The 18,066-nt window shown below is 28.8% G+C and overlaps 1 protein-coding gene across 2 annotated transcripts in view; it reads left to right on the top strand.

Moving 5' to 3' along the window:
• LOC107450819 (substance-P receptor) overlaps positions 1 to 18,066 on the top strand; it is a 231,668-nt gene that overhangs the window by 141,238 nt on the left and 72,364 nt on the right. For both annotated transcript variants that reach the window (XM_087150392.1, XM_043043079.3), the window contains exon 2: positions 7,423 to 7,830. In XM_087150392.1, coding sequence (XP_087006518.1) covers positions 7,460 to 7,830 — 371 coding nt within the window. In that variant the 5' untranslated portion in view covers positions 7,423 to 7,459. The remainder of the gene's footprint in view (positions 1 to 7,422; positions 7,831 to 18,066) is intronic.

Genomic DNA, 18,066 nt, shown 5'->3' with positions numbered 1-18,066 from the left:
ACTGACTATTTAATCATATAATTATAATGATTAATTTTATGATACTTCATGTACCAATAATAACTAAAGACCGGCCTGTGTGGGGGTCAGAGAACTGACTTTGCATCAAAAAGGTTCTGGATTCGAATCCCGGTCAAGGCAGGGTTGTCTTTTAATTCGCTGTACTATCTGTCCTAACTGTGGGGGCAACGTTGGCCCGCCTAATATGGTGCCCGTGAAAGAATGGCCAACAAATCTGCCATTCAGATACCTGTATGACGAAAGGTAATTCTTCAGGTGGCAAAGGAAAAAAAATGACATAATAACTATTTGCCTTGATATTAAACTTAACAAAATTATAATGTACTCAGTACAAAAAGAATAGCTTAAGAAATTTGATATATACACAAGCTTCTGTTTTACTTTTATTCAATTGAAAAGAAATTTGCAATGAAAGTTTGTTTTAGGCGGTTGCGAGTTACCATATATTCCATCGCACATTTCAAAATCATTTAGTATTTTCACACCAATTTCATTATTTTTTAATTCAATTCAGTTCCACCGATTTTAATCAGAATGGGTTTACACTCCTTTGATACCTCCCCATCACTTGGCAGGAAACGTGGAAATACCTCTCGTGATGCATATAGAAAAAGATTATGACAATACCTACCATTAAGGTACCAGGCACTATGGAGTAGTTGTATTCTCATTCTATCATTTCTTAAGAGTCTAAATAAATATTTGATTTATATGATCACGTGGTGTGGTTAGTGGGGAAGGTGAAGTGGAGCGTTCAATGAATCATTTTAGCTAGTGGGTTCTCATAAACTGGTTTGTTCAAAAAATGCGACTGTCCAAAATATTTCACATGTATCATCATCTCTCCTTTCTAAGCTGAGATTCAAAAAGGATCAAAATTGTGATGGCATGTCTTCGAATCATTCTCGGGTATGTTTCACCATTGTGCAGCTCTAGTGTGACGTGAATAAAATACCTACCTATCTACCTATACAAAGATAAGGTTACTTGGAATTGATAGATTCATTTGTAGTGAAATAGCTTAAGTGCTGATAGGGCAAAAACTTTAGACGCTATAAAAAAAAGGTGAAACGTTTTCCTTTCTTTTCGCTTTTTTTTTTGGAATTTGAAGTAGAATAGTTTTTTTTTCTTGGTACGATTTGAAGAGATTGAAATCAACGTTTAGTAGCATAAATTATTGGCCGTGTCCGGTTACTGGAGTGTCCGCTTTGAGGAGAGGGAATATAATGATTAATTCATAAAGCATTCACGGGGAGTTAAAAAATGTCCGTAGAGGCGTCCGTTTTGTAAAAGTGTTTCTAATCTGAGGTTTCATTGTATTTATTATCTATGCCTAGTGTGAACAGTTGTCTACGACTTGTTTTAAATACCATTAATTTTAATAACAAATATAATACAGTACAACTGCATTCAATCGAATATAAATTTTGATTTTAGATAAAAGAAGTCTTTATAAAAAGGAAATTAATAGTTAGCTATAAAATGATGATGCCCTCGAAATTGTTATGCCGACAATGTGATCTGCCGGTAGGTGATTGTGGGTGATATGAACTCAGCCCCAGCAATTCGGAGGACATTTTATTTCCGTGCTGTTTTTCTTTTTCTTATAGTGAACGGAACCAGTTTCGACTTTTAAAAATTTGCTTTTTTATTAGTTGGGAAACTTATTTTATTTCATAACCATCGCTGAACAGTCGACCCAATTTTCGAGTTTACGGTTATTGATATTCAAGTCCTTTTGAACCCAATCCAGAAGACAAGGGAACTCATGATTCAAGTATTGGGAGAAATTTGTCTTCGTGGAAAACGTTTAGATGGAACTAACTTGCACTTACGTTACATGTTGCGGAAAACTGTGAAAACCTCCCACGTATAGCCTGACTGCAAAGGGGAGTCTAACTATGATGCGTCTGCTAATGAGCATATTTTACGTAAGCACTGTGGTCGGTGTGAGCCGGGTGCGGAATTCGTATCGACCAGCTATAGCTTGGATTCGAACACGGTTCACCTCATTGGAAGGTGAAAGCTCTATCTCCTGAGCCACCACGGCTCTGTTGGGAAACTTACGAGATTTTGTTATAACTGTTCCCTTTTTAGGTTTAGGTTTGTTTGTTTTTGTACCACTACTATATGTCTAAGCCGATTGCAAAATAAAATTAAAAAAAACTTTAAAATTATCACAATGAACATTAATTTATTGTTGCTAAAACAATTTCGTTTTTTTTTCTTCAAATTAATTTAGCAATGATAAATTGATTTTCTGGATTACTAATCTGAAACTAATGTATTACAACCATCTTTTAAAAGTAAATTTATTAAACAGATTATATAATGTGTAAGTCAAAATGCAGACTTACCAACGAAAATTTTTTATACTTTTTTTTTTAAGTGGTTTTTTAAAAAGTTTACTTTTTTAAAAAAAATACAATTCCCTGAGTAATTTATTCTCTCAAAACGCAGTCTTGATTAAATTTTGTATTTTTTATGTTTTCATTTTCATTTAAATGTATATTTAAAAACTCAATTTGTTTGAGATAATTATTAGAATTTTTCGCAACCCATCATTAAAAACAGACCGGATTTATTTCCGATTAAGCCATTCATTTCATAAAAGTGCTTTTAAATTCCTTAAAATCTACATTCAAAGAACTATTTTTAAAATGATCATTAAAAGGAAAATAATTTATTACACAGTGTTCGAAATATTTTTTTCTGAAGAGCATTTTACATTAAATATTAAAAAGGAATTTTGTGCATAACCTATTTATCAGTCTTTAAGAGATATTAAAATGCCATTATAAGGAAGAAAACCTATAATCTTTAAAAATCTTTACGAACCGCTTTTGAATCTATTCGTGAGGTACCCATTTGTTTGATTCCTTAAAATTTTCTTATTCAAACTCTGAATGAAAGATAACTTTATCCAACTGAGCGAAATGTTCGATTAAATGTAATTTTTTTTCCGTCTCGTCTGGTTTTAGATCTAATGATGTGAAAATGAGATGCATAAATCAAATGAATGATTGCCTGTTATGATTTGCACGAAAACTTATTATTAATGTGACAAACGCTATTTCAAGTATTAAAATACTTTATTTGTTTAAAAAAAAAATTATTTATTATTAAAAATAAAAATCGAAAAATTAAAAATTAAAAGTTAATTGGCATTTTTTTTTTTACGAATAGCTTTTTACATATTTTAAATAATTTTAAAAGATCTGAAAGTATATTATTTCTGAACTGCACTTTTAATTACTGTATTGATGATCAAGTGAGGAATTTCTTTTCTTTTTTAGTTATATTTACAAAAACTTGATCTGTTGAGCAATTATTTTGGAATTGTAGCAATCTGTTTGGAATTGTAGCAAAAGTAGAGAAAAGCCAATAATGCGGATACCTTAACTTAATGATTAACACTAAAGTAATCATGCGTAGGTGTTTTGATTATAAATTCATAGCTCATTAAAAAGAAGAGAATCTAAAATAGTCAAGTTATTTAAGAACTGAGTGTTGTTGTTTTTTAAGTAAGCAGTGAATATTTTATATGACGGAATAGAAAATATTGAGAAAAATGTGCGGTATTGACTAGTAATATTCGATAATAAAAGACATAATTTTGATAATTTCAATCAAGGAAAAATGTAATTCAGACTAAAATGTTTACAGATGTATAGTTGCCAATGATTAAGGAAACTTTTTCAGTGGTAGAACCATTTTACTGTATGAATCTTGAATTTCAAAAAGACCCAATAATTGTTTTACCAACTATTACAAATCAGTTATTGTTGTCCTCGGCCATTAAGGTAGAGAGGGTGGTATTGTTCTTGCTTTCCAGTACCGCCATTTATGGTCAAGAACTCGACTTCAGCCACACCCATTCATACATCCATTCATTCATCCACAAATCGTAATTTTGACCTGAACAAGAGAACGATCAATTTCCAATTCAGTACTCTCAGAGGTTTTGATTTGTTATGGGAGCATGGAGGACTTTGTGACCCGACAGATTCAACTTGCACCAGTCACCAATCTTTCGCCAGCTGGATGGCAGTCTGTTTTTAAATCAAAATTATAAATATTCTAATATAATTATCAATAAGGAAAATTAGACAATTTTGACATCTAAGATTTATGAGCGTTTCTAAGTTTTAATAAGAGGCATTACCTTTTAATAACTTTGTAATTTAGTACAAGATTTTGTATTTAAATCATGATGTATGCGGAAATTATCTTTAGTTATAATTTATTTTACAGTTCTTAAACTCATTGCAAGAAATAAAGATTGATAAGATAGGAGATATAGCATGTTAAGTGATTTGGAATCAGATCAATGAAAAAAACCATTTCTTAACCAACGGTTATTTAAAAGATCTGTTAAAGCATCATGAACTGGCAACCTCAAGTAATTAATTCAAGCTCTAACATTTGAAAAGTTCTTTTATTATGTTTTAGAATGAAAAAAAAAAGCTTTATGTTTTTTTCTTCTTATTTGTCTAAAGACAATTTTAGATAGTGGACATTACATTTTGATAATTCTTTAATACCAATCACGATTTTTGTACTCTAAGTCAAATCACAATGACTTCTTTAGCAACCAACCCTACAGTTTTTAAACTCAACTCTAAGTATAAGGATTAATAAAATAGAAAATATGCAATGTTTTCGTTTCGCGCCAGATTACTGGAAAAAAAAACTATTTCTTAACAATCACTTATTTGCAAGATCAGTTTAATAAGATCTGAAGATAGGTAGCACAAGTAGTTAATTCTGACTCTGAAATTCAAGACGATCTCTGATTATGTCTCAGAATAAAAGGCAATGTACAATGAAAGAAAACATCTCATTGTGATGATTCTTTCTTCTTAGGAAAATACAAGAAGAAAATGAACTGCTGGGTCTTAAAATCCTTTCCTAGCTACGTAAATACTAGTTATCTCTTAAGTTGAACTAATCATGTGGATGTTTATGGTTAGGTTACTATCTATTGTAGCATAAATAAGATTTAGTTTTACTTAAACGAAGTCCTTCGCTAGATCTTTCCGCTAAAACTCTCAAAATTGCTAATGGTTGAATAATTTTGACATAATTTTATTAACATACGTTTGCTATTTGAGTAATATTTGAAGAAAGAAATACTAAACTCGTTTTGCGTAAATAAAAAACGATGCTTGCTTAAATAAGAAAAGTTGTAGCGGCATTCCAGCCTTTTCAATTTTTTTTAAAAAAAAATAACAATTTTGCATATATTCATATAAAAACTGAGACATACTTGGATTACTTAAATATAAGCAAAAAATGAATTTGTTTGAAACTATTCCTTAGATTTTAAAAAGCACGTATGCTGTAATCATTTCTTCCCTTCCAAAAAATTATTTCAAATGATATCAAATTTCTTCAATGTTTTCAGAAGTTTTCAACTTTAACAATTATCGATCTCTTAATGCTGCAAACACACAAAAAATTAGAAAAAGATTAGATTGATTGAAGTAGAATGATAGAATAGTTTCAATAGCTACACTGTAAAAAAATTCCGGATCAAATTATGGTATAAATTGCTGGTACTTTGCATGCTTCATTCATAAAAACCATTTTTACCGTTACATATGTAGTAATTTTTACAAAATTTATTTTATTAGATTGACTCAGTGATTTTTCGGTAATACTGTAAAAATTACGATATATCAGGTTTTTTGTTCCGTTACATGGTCTGGCAAAAATGAATTTTACGGTAAAAAGTACTGCAACCTAAATGCCGGTACTTTTTCCCGACAATCGGTTGCCCTGCAGCTCTATTGCCTGGCAACTTATTTTCTGGCAACTTATTTGCCCAACAGGCACTCTAGCTTGAAAGTTTACCTTCCAGATAGGTACATTTGCAGAACTGCTTATTTCCCCTACTAGTGTCAGACATTTGCCAGTTTGCTATTTACCCAACAGTTTATTTGTTCGATAGTGCATTTACCCGACAAAAAAATATCGAAAATATTAAGTTATTGACAGATATAAATGATTGGATTAATCATTAATTTTGGAAAATTACTAACTATGCGGTAAATCAAAAGACATCGTTCGTAGTAGGCATCATTCGCCAACTTTTGAAATTAATACGTTTAAAGAAAAAACAGAATTTCCACTATAATTGCAGATAGAGTCGTGGTGGCTCAGGGGATAGAGCGTTTGCCTTCAAATGAGGTGAACCGGGTTTGAATCTCAGCAATGACTGGTTGATTCGAATTCCAAACCCGGCTTGCACAAACGACAGTGCTGATGTAAGGTACCCTTAGTGGTAGACGGATCAAGGGTTAGAGTCCTCTTGCAGTCAGGCTAACCGTGGGAGGTTTTCCTGGTTTTTCTCACCATGTAACGCAAATGCAGTTCCATCAAAAAGTCCTCCACGAACTCAAATTTCTCCCAGTACTTGAGTCAGGAGCTCCCTTGTCTTCTGGATTGGGTTCAAAATTACAAGGCTGCGGAGTTGGACATTAGCAGTCGTAAACTCAATGAATCGGGTCGACTGTTCAACAACGGTAACAAAATAAGAACAAAATATTACTGTATATAGGAACAACTATGGATTATAGGATTTCAACTATGGATTATTTCCATGGTATTGCTTATAATGCTCCATTGTCATGTGAAAGCATAACAAAGAATTATGTAAAGCAAATAAAAATGCTTAAAAAAATCAATAAAGAAAGATTAAAAATAGAATTAAAAAAATTAAATAAAATAAAAAGAATAAAAAAAATTACAAAAAAATAAAAAGAGTAAAAAATCAAACAAATGAGTGCATACAAATTAAAGGAAAAAGGATTTAGAAAAAAAAAAACAAGCTTTTTAATGCTACTTAGAAATAGCTGGTGTTTCTGGAAGGTCCAAGGTCCCTTTGTAAGCAGTGGGAAAGTTTACAAGAAACACAGTTATTACATAAACAGCCATTAATATCGCACTTTCTTGCCATATGTAGCCCAGCCTTATTTAAAAAGTCAAACAGTTGCCAACAGAGAATCTTATACTCATTTCTCTTACATGTTAGCCCTATTTGCAAAACGTAATCATCGGGACAGTAAATTGTGTGAAAATGTACATGTCAGGAATTTAAATTGTCGGTTAAATATGCATGTCTAGGAAATGAGTTGTCTAGCAAACAATCCTGTCGGGGAAACGTAGTAGATCTTTTTGAATTGTTGGGCAATCGAACGTCAGGAAAAAGACCAAATCTAGCAATGACCATCTCTCTTTACCTCATTTTACAATCAATGTGAATTGAGTGTTAGAAAGCATTTATAATGTTTAAAATTATGAAAAAATTAAATTTTCCTAAGTATTTGCAATATTTCATTCATAAGCTTTTGTTATCGAAGTAAAGAACTCGCTAATTAAGTAATAATTTTTTTTCAGATCCTGATACATTGGCTCAGATTTCAAACTTATTAAAATGTCTCGAAATTCATCAAATTCAACGTTAATGGATCCCGATGAGCTTTTCTCATCTCTTGAAGCATTAGGACCGGAGATGCAGTTGTTTCTGGTGGTCCTGTACAGTTGTACTGCACTGGCTGCTCTAGGAGGAAACGCAGCTGCCATTGCTGTTTTGATGTCTGGAAAACGTCGGTCCATACGCTTGTTCTTGGTGAATTTGGCGCTATCTGACGTCACTATGGCGGTCTTTTCAATACCTTTCACGTACACGGACTTCGTTCTTGGACGTTGGATATTTCTGCCAGAATTCTGTCCGGTTGTTCAATTTGTTCAGCATGTTTCCGTCTCTGTGTCTGTCTATACTCTAACTGTTGTTGGATTGGATAGGTGAGATTTTACTTCTTTTTCATTTTATGTACATAACATTTTCGATTATTAAAATCATAGGTATATTAATTTAAATAATATACTTAACATATATTCTGATATATAAATATAGAGTATTGACAGCAAAGTTTTCAAATTTAAAAAAAACAAAAACAAGTATATTGACTGCCAATGACATGTTTGGAATGCAACTGACTAATTAAATTACCAGCGTTGTGTCTTAATAAAGAAAATACTTTGTTATCTTTAATTACAAAACTATTTAAGGCACACTGAGAAAAAAATGGTCGAAACTACAAGAATAAGATGAAATTTGCAGTGTATCTAGCTGCATGAGAACACCCAAAGACTCAGTTATTATTACCGAAACTCTTTAGCAAATGATTTTGGTAAAAACAACAATAAAATATCACCAAAAATATTACCAAATTACCAAAAATAACAATAAAGAATTACCAAACTTTATCATAAATTACAATTTATGATGAAGTTTGGTAATTTTATCATGATACTAAACTTACTTTTCAGATTTGCGTTTTTACTAAATGTGAAATAATAAGAACTATTATTTTGAAAATCAGAATTCCCGGTAAGCGTTACCATAGGAACAAAAAATTTTCAATTGCATGGTTTAAATATTATAATTTGGTAAAATAACCAGAATTATGCTGTTGTTTTTTTTTTAACCAGAAATGTCATTACTATACAGTGCTGTAATTTAACCTTAATTTTTTTCTTCCTGAATAATTTCTGATTATCTTCAGTATGATTTTATGACCCCTCTCCCGGTTCGAATGTAACTATTTTTAAGGCCGCGTTTAGTATACCTACCTCTTCCTCAAGATTTTAATGTCCATGGTAAAATATTTTGCCACTTTTAATTTTGAGTTCAATATCCCTATACCACATAATAAGACTTTATAAGTGGTAAAAGAGCTTACCATGGGCATTTAAAAATTATTTAGACTGATGAGAAATATCCTGTACATGGTTTAAATGAAGGATAAGAACAAATTAAATTTGTTCGTTTTTATAGAATATAATAATGCACGGATTACTAAACCGGCCTCCCCGAAAGGAATAGTGATAGTAATTTACTCGTCACCACAATAGAGCACCCCGAGAGGTCGAAGGTCATCTAGCACACCCAGAGCATGTGGCTGAGCTGTGCATTTGTTTATGCATAATTAAATTTATTTATGCATAGATAAATAATAGTTGCATCAATTGTCTAATAATACAGCCCCAAGAATAAGAAAATTAAATGTAGAATTATATAAAAACAAATTAATACTATTAAAATTGTTGACATAGCCCCATAATATCATGTGCAAATCAACTCTGTGGGGATGGTAGCTATCGATCATATCAACCCTCATCTCTGAAATGTACCCAAACATAGAGTAGAGTTAACATGTCTTATATACTAGTGAATTGTAGTTGTAATATTGTAGTGGTAGATACGCTACAGCTCCATAATGTTTGTAATTATTTCAATTTCATATCAGATAATCTTTACATTTATTTCATCTATCAATAGCGAAATCATAGGCGAAAACAAATGATAAAGCAAAACCAACTCTAAAATTAGTCTGAATAATGTTAAATTAAATTTAAATTTATGGCTATATATGAAATATAACGGGTATAAAAAAAAGAAATCGAAATAATTAAGTTAATTACCGATTTAAAATAAACTATAAAGATGCAAACTGAATTAAGATCTTTTAATTGAAATCGAATAAAGATTAATTTTAATTTAAATTTCAAATTGATATGAGATTCTTAATTTAATTATAACTGAATTATTAATGTAAAATAATTTTTAATGACATAGGATACTGCAGCACTTTTTAAATATTTTTACTGTCAAAAACATTATTGAATTGCCATTAATATGAAAATTAATAGCATTTTTAGAATCCGTTTTTGAAATCGCGCCTATGATTTAATTTATAATTCAAACATAACTATAAGTTCTGAAAAGTTTTAATTTATAAGGCCAAATGAAGATTTCAATATATAAAGAGAATACCATACTTATTAATTTTTATTCAATAGCAAAGGAGTAAAAAGAAATAAAAAGAATGTTTGTGTTTTATTTTTTAATCATTTTTTTTAACTTATGGAAAATAATTTGTTATATTTGAAACTGTAGTGGGTAAAATATTATGTTCAAGCATTTTACCTAGTTAAATCTTTCTGAATGAGCTACAACAACCAATTCCAAAAAAATTTACCTGAAAGTCAGTTTGTTTTATGGGTAATAATGCATCAAATTCCTTATGATGTTGGGTTATAGTGTTTTAATATCCATGTATTCTTTTTTTAAATTTTTTACATGTTTAAAAAACCTTTTTTTGTGTTTTTGTTTCACAATAAAATTTTTTATCTTATTATCTTTCAAAATTCAGAATTCTACATTATATTATATTATATTATATTTCAGCATTATTATAAGTTATTATATACTAATCCGCTACATTCATTATATTTTATTATTATACCATTTACCATGTATGTTATAAAAATAAATTAGAATTTAAATAAACAGTTATGGCATTGAAGGTACGAAGTTAAAAAATGCTATTACTAGAAAAAAGACACACGACTCAGTGAACATTCGTATGCCTGTTATCTGTATTTGTCGCTGATTCATTTTCGAAACTACAAACTGTTAAATTTTTTTGACTCACATTAAGTTTTTCGAAACGTAAGGACTATTAAATTTGTCAGTTTCGGGAAAAGTTCAATATGTTCAGATAATTTTACACTTTTTAAAAAGGAAAAAATGAACTCTTGAATAAAAATAAAAGCACTTGAACAAGTCTATTGATTTAAATTTTGTTGTTTAAAGATATAAAGCTTCCAAAATATTATCAATGACTTATTATTTATTGATTTTTTTGCTTTATCATACAATGTTTCCAATTTGTTATATTATATAGTTTCAGATATTCCTAGTTGACATCAACCAAAGTAATAAATGCATGGTTAAAGTTACACTAGTCTCAATGTGTGATAAAGTAATGATATGTATTGTGAGAAAAGTTACATATTTATCATAATGTGTAATAGGTGAAAACGGTACACATTTATCACAATGTGCTGTATGGGAAAAAGTTTTATCATTGCATTATTTTTCAGATAAATAAGATTCTATACTATTTGGTTAAAAAACTTCATTCACTTTAAAAATATACAAATTGGAAATAACAGTCTTTATGTTACAAGTGTTCAAAAAAAAAAGGCGCACATTTTCAAGACTTGCCAGATGTGAATGTGAAGAAACAAATGTGATTTGAAATGATTAGTTTATTTTCAAATCACTTTCATCATTCAAATATCTTATTGCTTCAGTTTCTTGTGATTATTTATTTAAGCTGCCTGTCTATTATGCTCACGTCTTAATCATACCAATACACTAAATTTTCTCAAGTGATTTTTAAAATATTTTCTAATATTTTATACTTCAACTTTCTAATGATTCTACAAACTCATATTGAGACTTTTAGGAGTTTTGTTAAAAGTGCTTGCCATTTTCGATTTTAACTTAAGACTGTTTATAGTGCTGTCGAAATCTTTATTTTGTGAAATCTTGTTTACCCTAAGCCTGAATTTGTAGGGCAAAATGCTTCGGGCATTTCGAAAGTTTAAGATTAAATGTATTTTTCCGAAACATGAATAGATAGTGAAGAACATTCTTCAAATGTAAAATATATTTAAAGCAACAAATAAAGTTTGACGATATGTATTCGTACAATAATACTGTTGTCACATATTTAGCAAAACTTTTCGTATTAACTAAATATTGGCTTTTTCATATTTTACTAAATATTCGCTCTTCATACTTTACTATATATTTGCTACATATATAATAAAATAAGTTCAAAGTAACAGATAACGTTTAGCATCATGTATTCTCAATGTTTAACGTTATATATTTATTACGTATTTACTATACATACATGTTGCCTCTTATTTAGCAAAACTTTTCCTATTAACTAATTATTTGCTTTTCATATTTCACTAAATCGGTTTTCATATTTTACTAAATATTCGCCTTTCATGCTTTACTAAATATTCGCTACATACACAATAAAAAATGTTCAAAGCAACAGATAACGTTTAACCTTATGTATTCGTGCATAATGTTTAACGTTATATATTTATTATGTATTTGCTATATATGTTGCCACATATTTAGCAAAACTTTTCATATGAACTAAATATTTTCTTTTCGTATTTTACTAAATATTCGATTCAAATTTTATAAAATACGCTTAAAGTAACAGATAACGTTTGACTATGTATTCGTATGATGATATTGTTGCTGCATATTTCGAAAATTGTTTCAGATTGAGTAAATATGTGCTTTTCATATTTTACTAAATATTCGCTATATATTTAGTAAAATATGTTTAAAGCAATAGATGAAGTTTGACATTATGTATTCGTACAATAATATCACTTCTTGACATTCAATTTTAGTAAATATTTCTATTTTAAAAAATTTAGAAAGTGTCAGGCAAATCAATTTCATATAATTTATTATGCTATTTTAAAATTTGTTTTGTCTTACCTGTTCTTTACTGTTTTTGAAATTTTTTCTTAAACTATTTTATTTCTTATAATATTTTAAATAAAAAATGATCAGGGAATTTGGTAATCAAAATGCTAGTTTAAGTGTTTTTTTTTTAGTTTTAAACTCTCGCTTAAAATAATTAAGTGAACTTTGTCCTCAAAATTCTGATTTGATCATGAAAATTGTAGATATGAAATTAGGAACTGTGAAGAGATGTTTGAAATTCAAACAGTTTAATAATATTAAAAAAAAACTATAAAACCCAATTTTCCAGAAATATTTTTTTAATCAAAATAGCAAAGTTTTATTTATTACATCATTGAAAATATTTATGAAATATATTCTCTAATATATTTAGTTTACTTTTACCGAATAATATTTGTCACACATTCGAACATTTTAAAATTTAAAACTATTTTCACACAGTTCCAAACACTTTTTCAAAATAAAGATAACTCATTTGCAAATCGGTTCATTTTTATTTTGTTTGCATATAAATTTTATTATTCGTAAATAGAGCATAAAGTTTTTATTTCTTTTAATAAAAGAAAAACTAGAAGTTATTTCAATGCTTCTAAATGTAGTCGCCTAATTGTTGTCGAAATATCCCTAATAGTAAAGTACAATAAATTTTATAATGAATAAATCCAAAAATTTTTTTTTAGTTGTTTGAATGTAATTTAAATTTTGAGTTTATTTGCCATCAAAGGCAATTAATAATTAATATATTTAAAAATTTCATTTAACAATATATAAATTGTCCTTTAAACTGTTAAATACAGCTAGATAATAAAAATTAAATCTAATTTTTATTTTTAGAATACTCTCATCAACAAATATCTCAGACATTTATGTGAAAGAAATAAACGAATTTAAAATTTTATGAATTACCTTTACCAGGAAGCTAAGAATTGCTGATGATGGAAGATTTGCTATTTATTACACCATTAATTTTTGAAAAAAGTTCGTCTTTTTATCACTATCTTCAACACCTGACACGGTGTTTCAACATTCGCCAAACCCTGCCAAATATTTTTAATTAATGTTCTGTTTCATTATATTTTCATGGTTAAAAAAACGTAGTGTTAGATTTTAAAAGTGATTTTATTTCCGGCGTCAAAATAAATGTGCTGAAGTTCGTGTTTTACAACATCAAGTAAAAAGTAATTAACATTTAATTTAACTAAAGTGTAAATTTAGCATAGCATTGATCAAAGTTTACTCTTAGAATTTTTTGTTGGGAGCTGTGTATAAAGATAATTTTGCTTTTCTTATTAAATCAACTTGATTTTTAAAGAAATATAATAGTTTAAGCTTTTATAAATAAAAATATAATATATGGAACATAATTATAATATGGAATAGATATAAAATATATCTATTCCAAAAATAGTTTATAACCATGATATCTATTTTTGAAAGAATATTACCATTTAAATAGCATATTTTTCAAAACAGAATTTTCTTGAGACTGCTTTTTCCATTATACTTCGCATGCTTCACATTAGCAAATCGATATATTTTTTTAAAAAAACGCGTTTTTTGGTAAGAGATGTGAAAAGGTAAACATTCACTACTGCTTGCATATAAATGAGAAATTGTAAAGTAAATTTGTGATTTAAAATACAGAAGTTTAAAGTTTAGGTTTACTGTATTTAATAGCTGTAATAATATTTTTAACCATTTTTCAGGATTAAATAAGAAATTGATTAGGAAATATAATGCAAATAGTTTAACATTGTCACAGAATTTATTCTTTTTTTATTAATTTTAATATTATTTTGCTATTTTTCAATGTTTACTTTTCCTAAAAAGTAAAAAATGGTAGCATTAAATTTTTTCTTCTTATTAATTATTTATAAAAACAAAAACATTTTTTTTTATCTTCCATAATATGTTACAAAATATATAAAAAAAAATATAAAACCATTAGTATATTACAAAAATATAAATATTTATGTTTAGATCTGAAGTCAAAGCGAAATGATTTTTTTAGTTAAAGTGGTAGGTAACAGAAGAAAGTATCCTCTTTATTTAAACATACTTCTGTTTTTCTTTTAATAAAATAAGTTTTCACGTTATTGCTATTTGTGAGAAGTCGGGTATTTATGGTTTAACTTTTGTAATTAAAAGTTAAATATTGTAGGTAATAATTAATCAGCCTTTCATCCCTTCAGTGGGGTCGATAAATGAGTACCAAGCATGCTTGGGAACTAAACACTGAGGGTTTCGCGTTCGGTTGACCACCTAACCGGAACAGCTGCTTCTGCACCTCAGAGCCCAAAGGTCAAGAAAACTGAGATGGGCACAGTAGGCCTTGGCCCTCTATGAGCTGCCGCGCCGCTGAGTTTAGTTTAGTTTTTTAATAATTAATAAGACTAACTTTGAAGAAAATATTAACACACTGAAATAATATTACACGTAAAATGTTTAATTTTAAAACCAGTTTTACGTATTTATTGATCCTACAAGCATTTTGTCTTCAATTTTCAAGAACAAATTTTAAAAAAGTCCTTGTCGTTTTTAAGGATTTTTAAAAGTTTTTAAACAAAACTAAGCTTTTCTTTTTTAACTAAAGTTTTCAAAAGCAAACGAAATGTGTTAAAAATAAATTGAAGTCTTATTTCTCATTTAAAACATAATTAATGAATAAAAACTTGGTAGGCAGTATTGAAAGGTTGGTTGAATTGAGAATAAAATATTGAATGGATTTTTTTTTTAAATTTTTTAACGATGTTTGCTTAGAATTTTATTAACATTTGAAAATATGTGGATTCAAAATATGACAAAATAAGGAAGTTTGCGCTTTTTAAAGTCGCGATTAAAAAATGGAAATATAATGGAAGCAGTTTCGGTCAAATGTTGGGGTTTTATCAAATGAGAAGCTGGTTACCTGCAACAGGATTCGAACTAAGGACCTACAGGTAAAAAAAAAAAATCTGAACCTACGGGTTTAAAAAAAAGCTGAAAAGACAATTAAAAATATTTTTTAAAAATACATCTTTTAATAAAAAGCAAAACGCTGTGAAATGTACTATTTGAAGTGGAAAAAAATCAAAGTTATCATAGTTGTTCGTAATCATAGATCATCATGACTTGCGATCGTTGTTAATGTTTAATTGTAATTATAAATGCAATTATAATCATGATATATATCTAATTGTATTCATAATAATTATGATAGCTTATTATCGTAATGATAATTATTGTTGTAAATTATAATTTACCTGTAATCATAAAGTATTTAGAATGCACTTTGATTGGCACTGCTCAAAATTAAAGACGGACAAAACTGAAAAACCTTTGATCTAATGATCGGATTTTCACATTCTAGGACTCCCTAATCTTAATGGTTAGAGGTGGTAACCTCAAGTACGCTAATTATTTAGTGCAGATGATATTTTAAGTTACGAAATAAGAAAAAAAACGCACTTTCTCTGAATAAATCTACCTTTTTTTCGACGAATTTGAATTTCTGACCCTCAAAATATATTGAACAGCCGCAATCTGGGGCATATGGTCCCCAAAGTTTGATCAGGAGAGCGATTTAAAGTTTGGTCGCCTCAATGTTAATTTTGCTTTTTGTGCATTTCGTAATATCTCGAGAAACTTTAAAGTGAATTGAAAATTTTTGACACACAATTACAAAATTCGTTTATCTAAAGATAATTCCATGCACGAAATAGATTTTAGTAAATATTTATTAGTTTTTATTATTTAATAAAATAATAGTTGGAAGAATTTTTAATTGTAGTGAGCACAATTTTTTGCATCATTTTAATGAATTCAATTTTATATAGCGGAATACAAAATTTGAGCAAGATCGGTTGAGAAATTCCAGAGAAATTGAATTTCAAAAAAGTCAGATGCTTAAAATTCAATTTTTCAGAAATTATTCGACCGATTTTGGCCAAATTTTATATTTTACTATATAAAATGACATTCTGTAAAATGATGCGTTAAACTGTGCACCTTACAATTCAAATTGTTTTTGAACATTCTTATACAAAATAATTAAAAGTCATAAATATTTAATGAAAGTTATTTTGTGGGTGGAATTATCTTTGGATAAGCGAATTTTATACTTGTATGTAAAATTTTTTCAATTCCTTAAAAATTTTTCAAGATATTGTGAAATACGATAAAAGTGAAACTAACATTAAGGGTTTTGAACTTTGGATCATTCTCCTGACCTAACTATTGGGACATATTTCCAAGATCGTCGGTACTCCCTTTGTATTGGGCGGCAAAAATTTAAATCCATCGAAAAAAATATATGGTTAGTTAGTGAAAGTACATTTTCTTGTCTGATTTCGTAACTTAAAATACTGTCTGCATTAGTTAATTTGCATATTTGAGGTCAACCCCTCGAACCATTAAGATAATTCCAATTCTACGGATTCAAGTCATAGGACGTGAAAATCCGATCATTAGATTTAAAGTTATTATAGGTTGTTCGTTTTTTAAATCGTTCTTTTTCTTTTTGCGAACTGTACAACTAAGTCCAGGGGGAGTTAGGAAGTTTTACATAGCTGCCGCTGCAATGACACATCATGACATACTAATTTCCTTTTTCAAAGGTACAAAAACCGAACCAGTTCTGAGTTTTTGACTATCAATGTTCAACTCCGTAGCCTTTTAATTTTGAACCCAACTCAGAAGACAAAAAAAGTTCCTGAATCAAGCATTGGCGCAAACTAGTATCTGTGGAGAACTATTCGATAAAAATCCGCATTTGTGTTACATAGAGAGGAAAACCACGAATGCTTCCCACAGTTAGCTGGTGGCAAGGGGATTCTAACCAATGTTACGTCAACTATGAGAACATTTTACCTCAGCGTCAGTACGAGCCAGTAGTAGATTTCTTATCAACCAGTCAACGCTGGGATTCGAGACTGGGCCATTTCATTGGAGGTGAACGTTCTATCACATCAGCCGCTGCGGTTTGTGTCCCTTTTTAGTATATTCCATTAAGGTCAGCATTACTATGCATTTTTTAAATTCTTTGTCAAAAAGGAGAACAAAAACTTATCACATTGGGTGTAAAAATGAGTGAAAAAAGATCAAAAACGTAATCAAAATCTACCAAGTCACATTACAGGATTGATTGCGGAATTTATAAAAAAGGGGGTTTGAAAGACCATTCTTAGTTTGACATCTAATTAAGCCCGTTTTGATGCTTATTGCATGAATATTTAAGCTATGAAATAACAAAATAAAAAATTTAAAGGAAATCTGTCGAACTGTTTCTGAGTAATAACACTCCTAAAAATTGAATCTTTATACTTTCTTTTCTTGAAAATATTTTACGTAATTATTTTGAAATAATTAATAAAATATGAGATCAAATTTACTATTTTTTTTAATTTTTTAATTTTGAATGCTTTGTTAGCGGACTACAAAGGATTTATATTAAAATTGCTTTACTAATATTAATATTGGCATCTCCATTTAATGGAATAACTTAAGAACTCAAAAGATTATTAAAATGCAAAAAATATTTTTAGGCTATTAAAACATAACAAAAAGCTATTAAAGCAAACTTGCATTCCCTAAAGACTGGAAGTTATTATAAATTTGCTGAAACAAAATATAATGCGCTTTTATTCCTTTTTTGTTTACATAAAATAAAAACATTCCTTTTCAATAAC

This window comes from Parasteatoda tepidariorum, chromosome 8 (assembly GCF_982258835.1).
Source record: "Parasteatoda tepidariorum strain Cologne lab strain chromosome 8, Ptep-v5.0, whole genome shotgun sequence".
Classification (NCBI taxonomy): domain Eukaryota; kingdom Metazoa; phylum Arthropoda; class Arachnida; order Araneae; family Theridiidae; genus Parasteatoda; species Parasteatoda tepidariorum.
The sequence above is the reverse complement of the archived record's forward strand: the minus strand, read 5'-3'. Positions and strand labels throughout refer to the sequence as shown.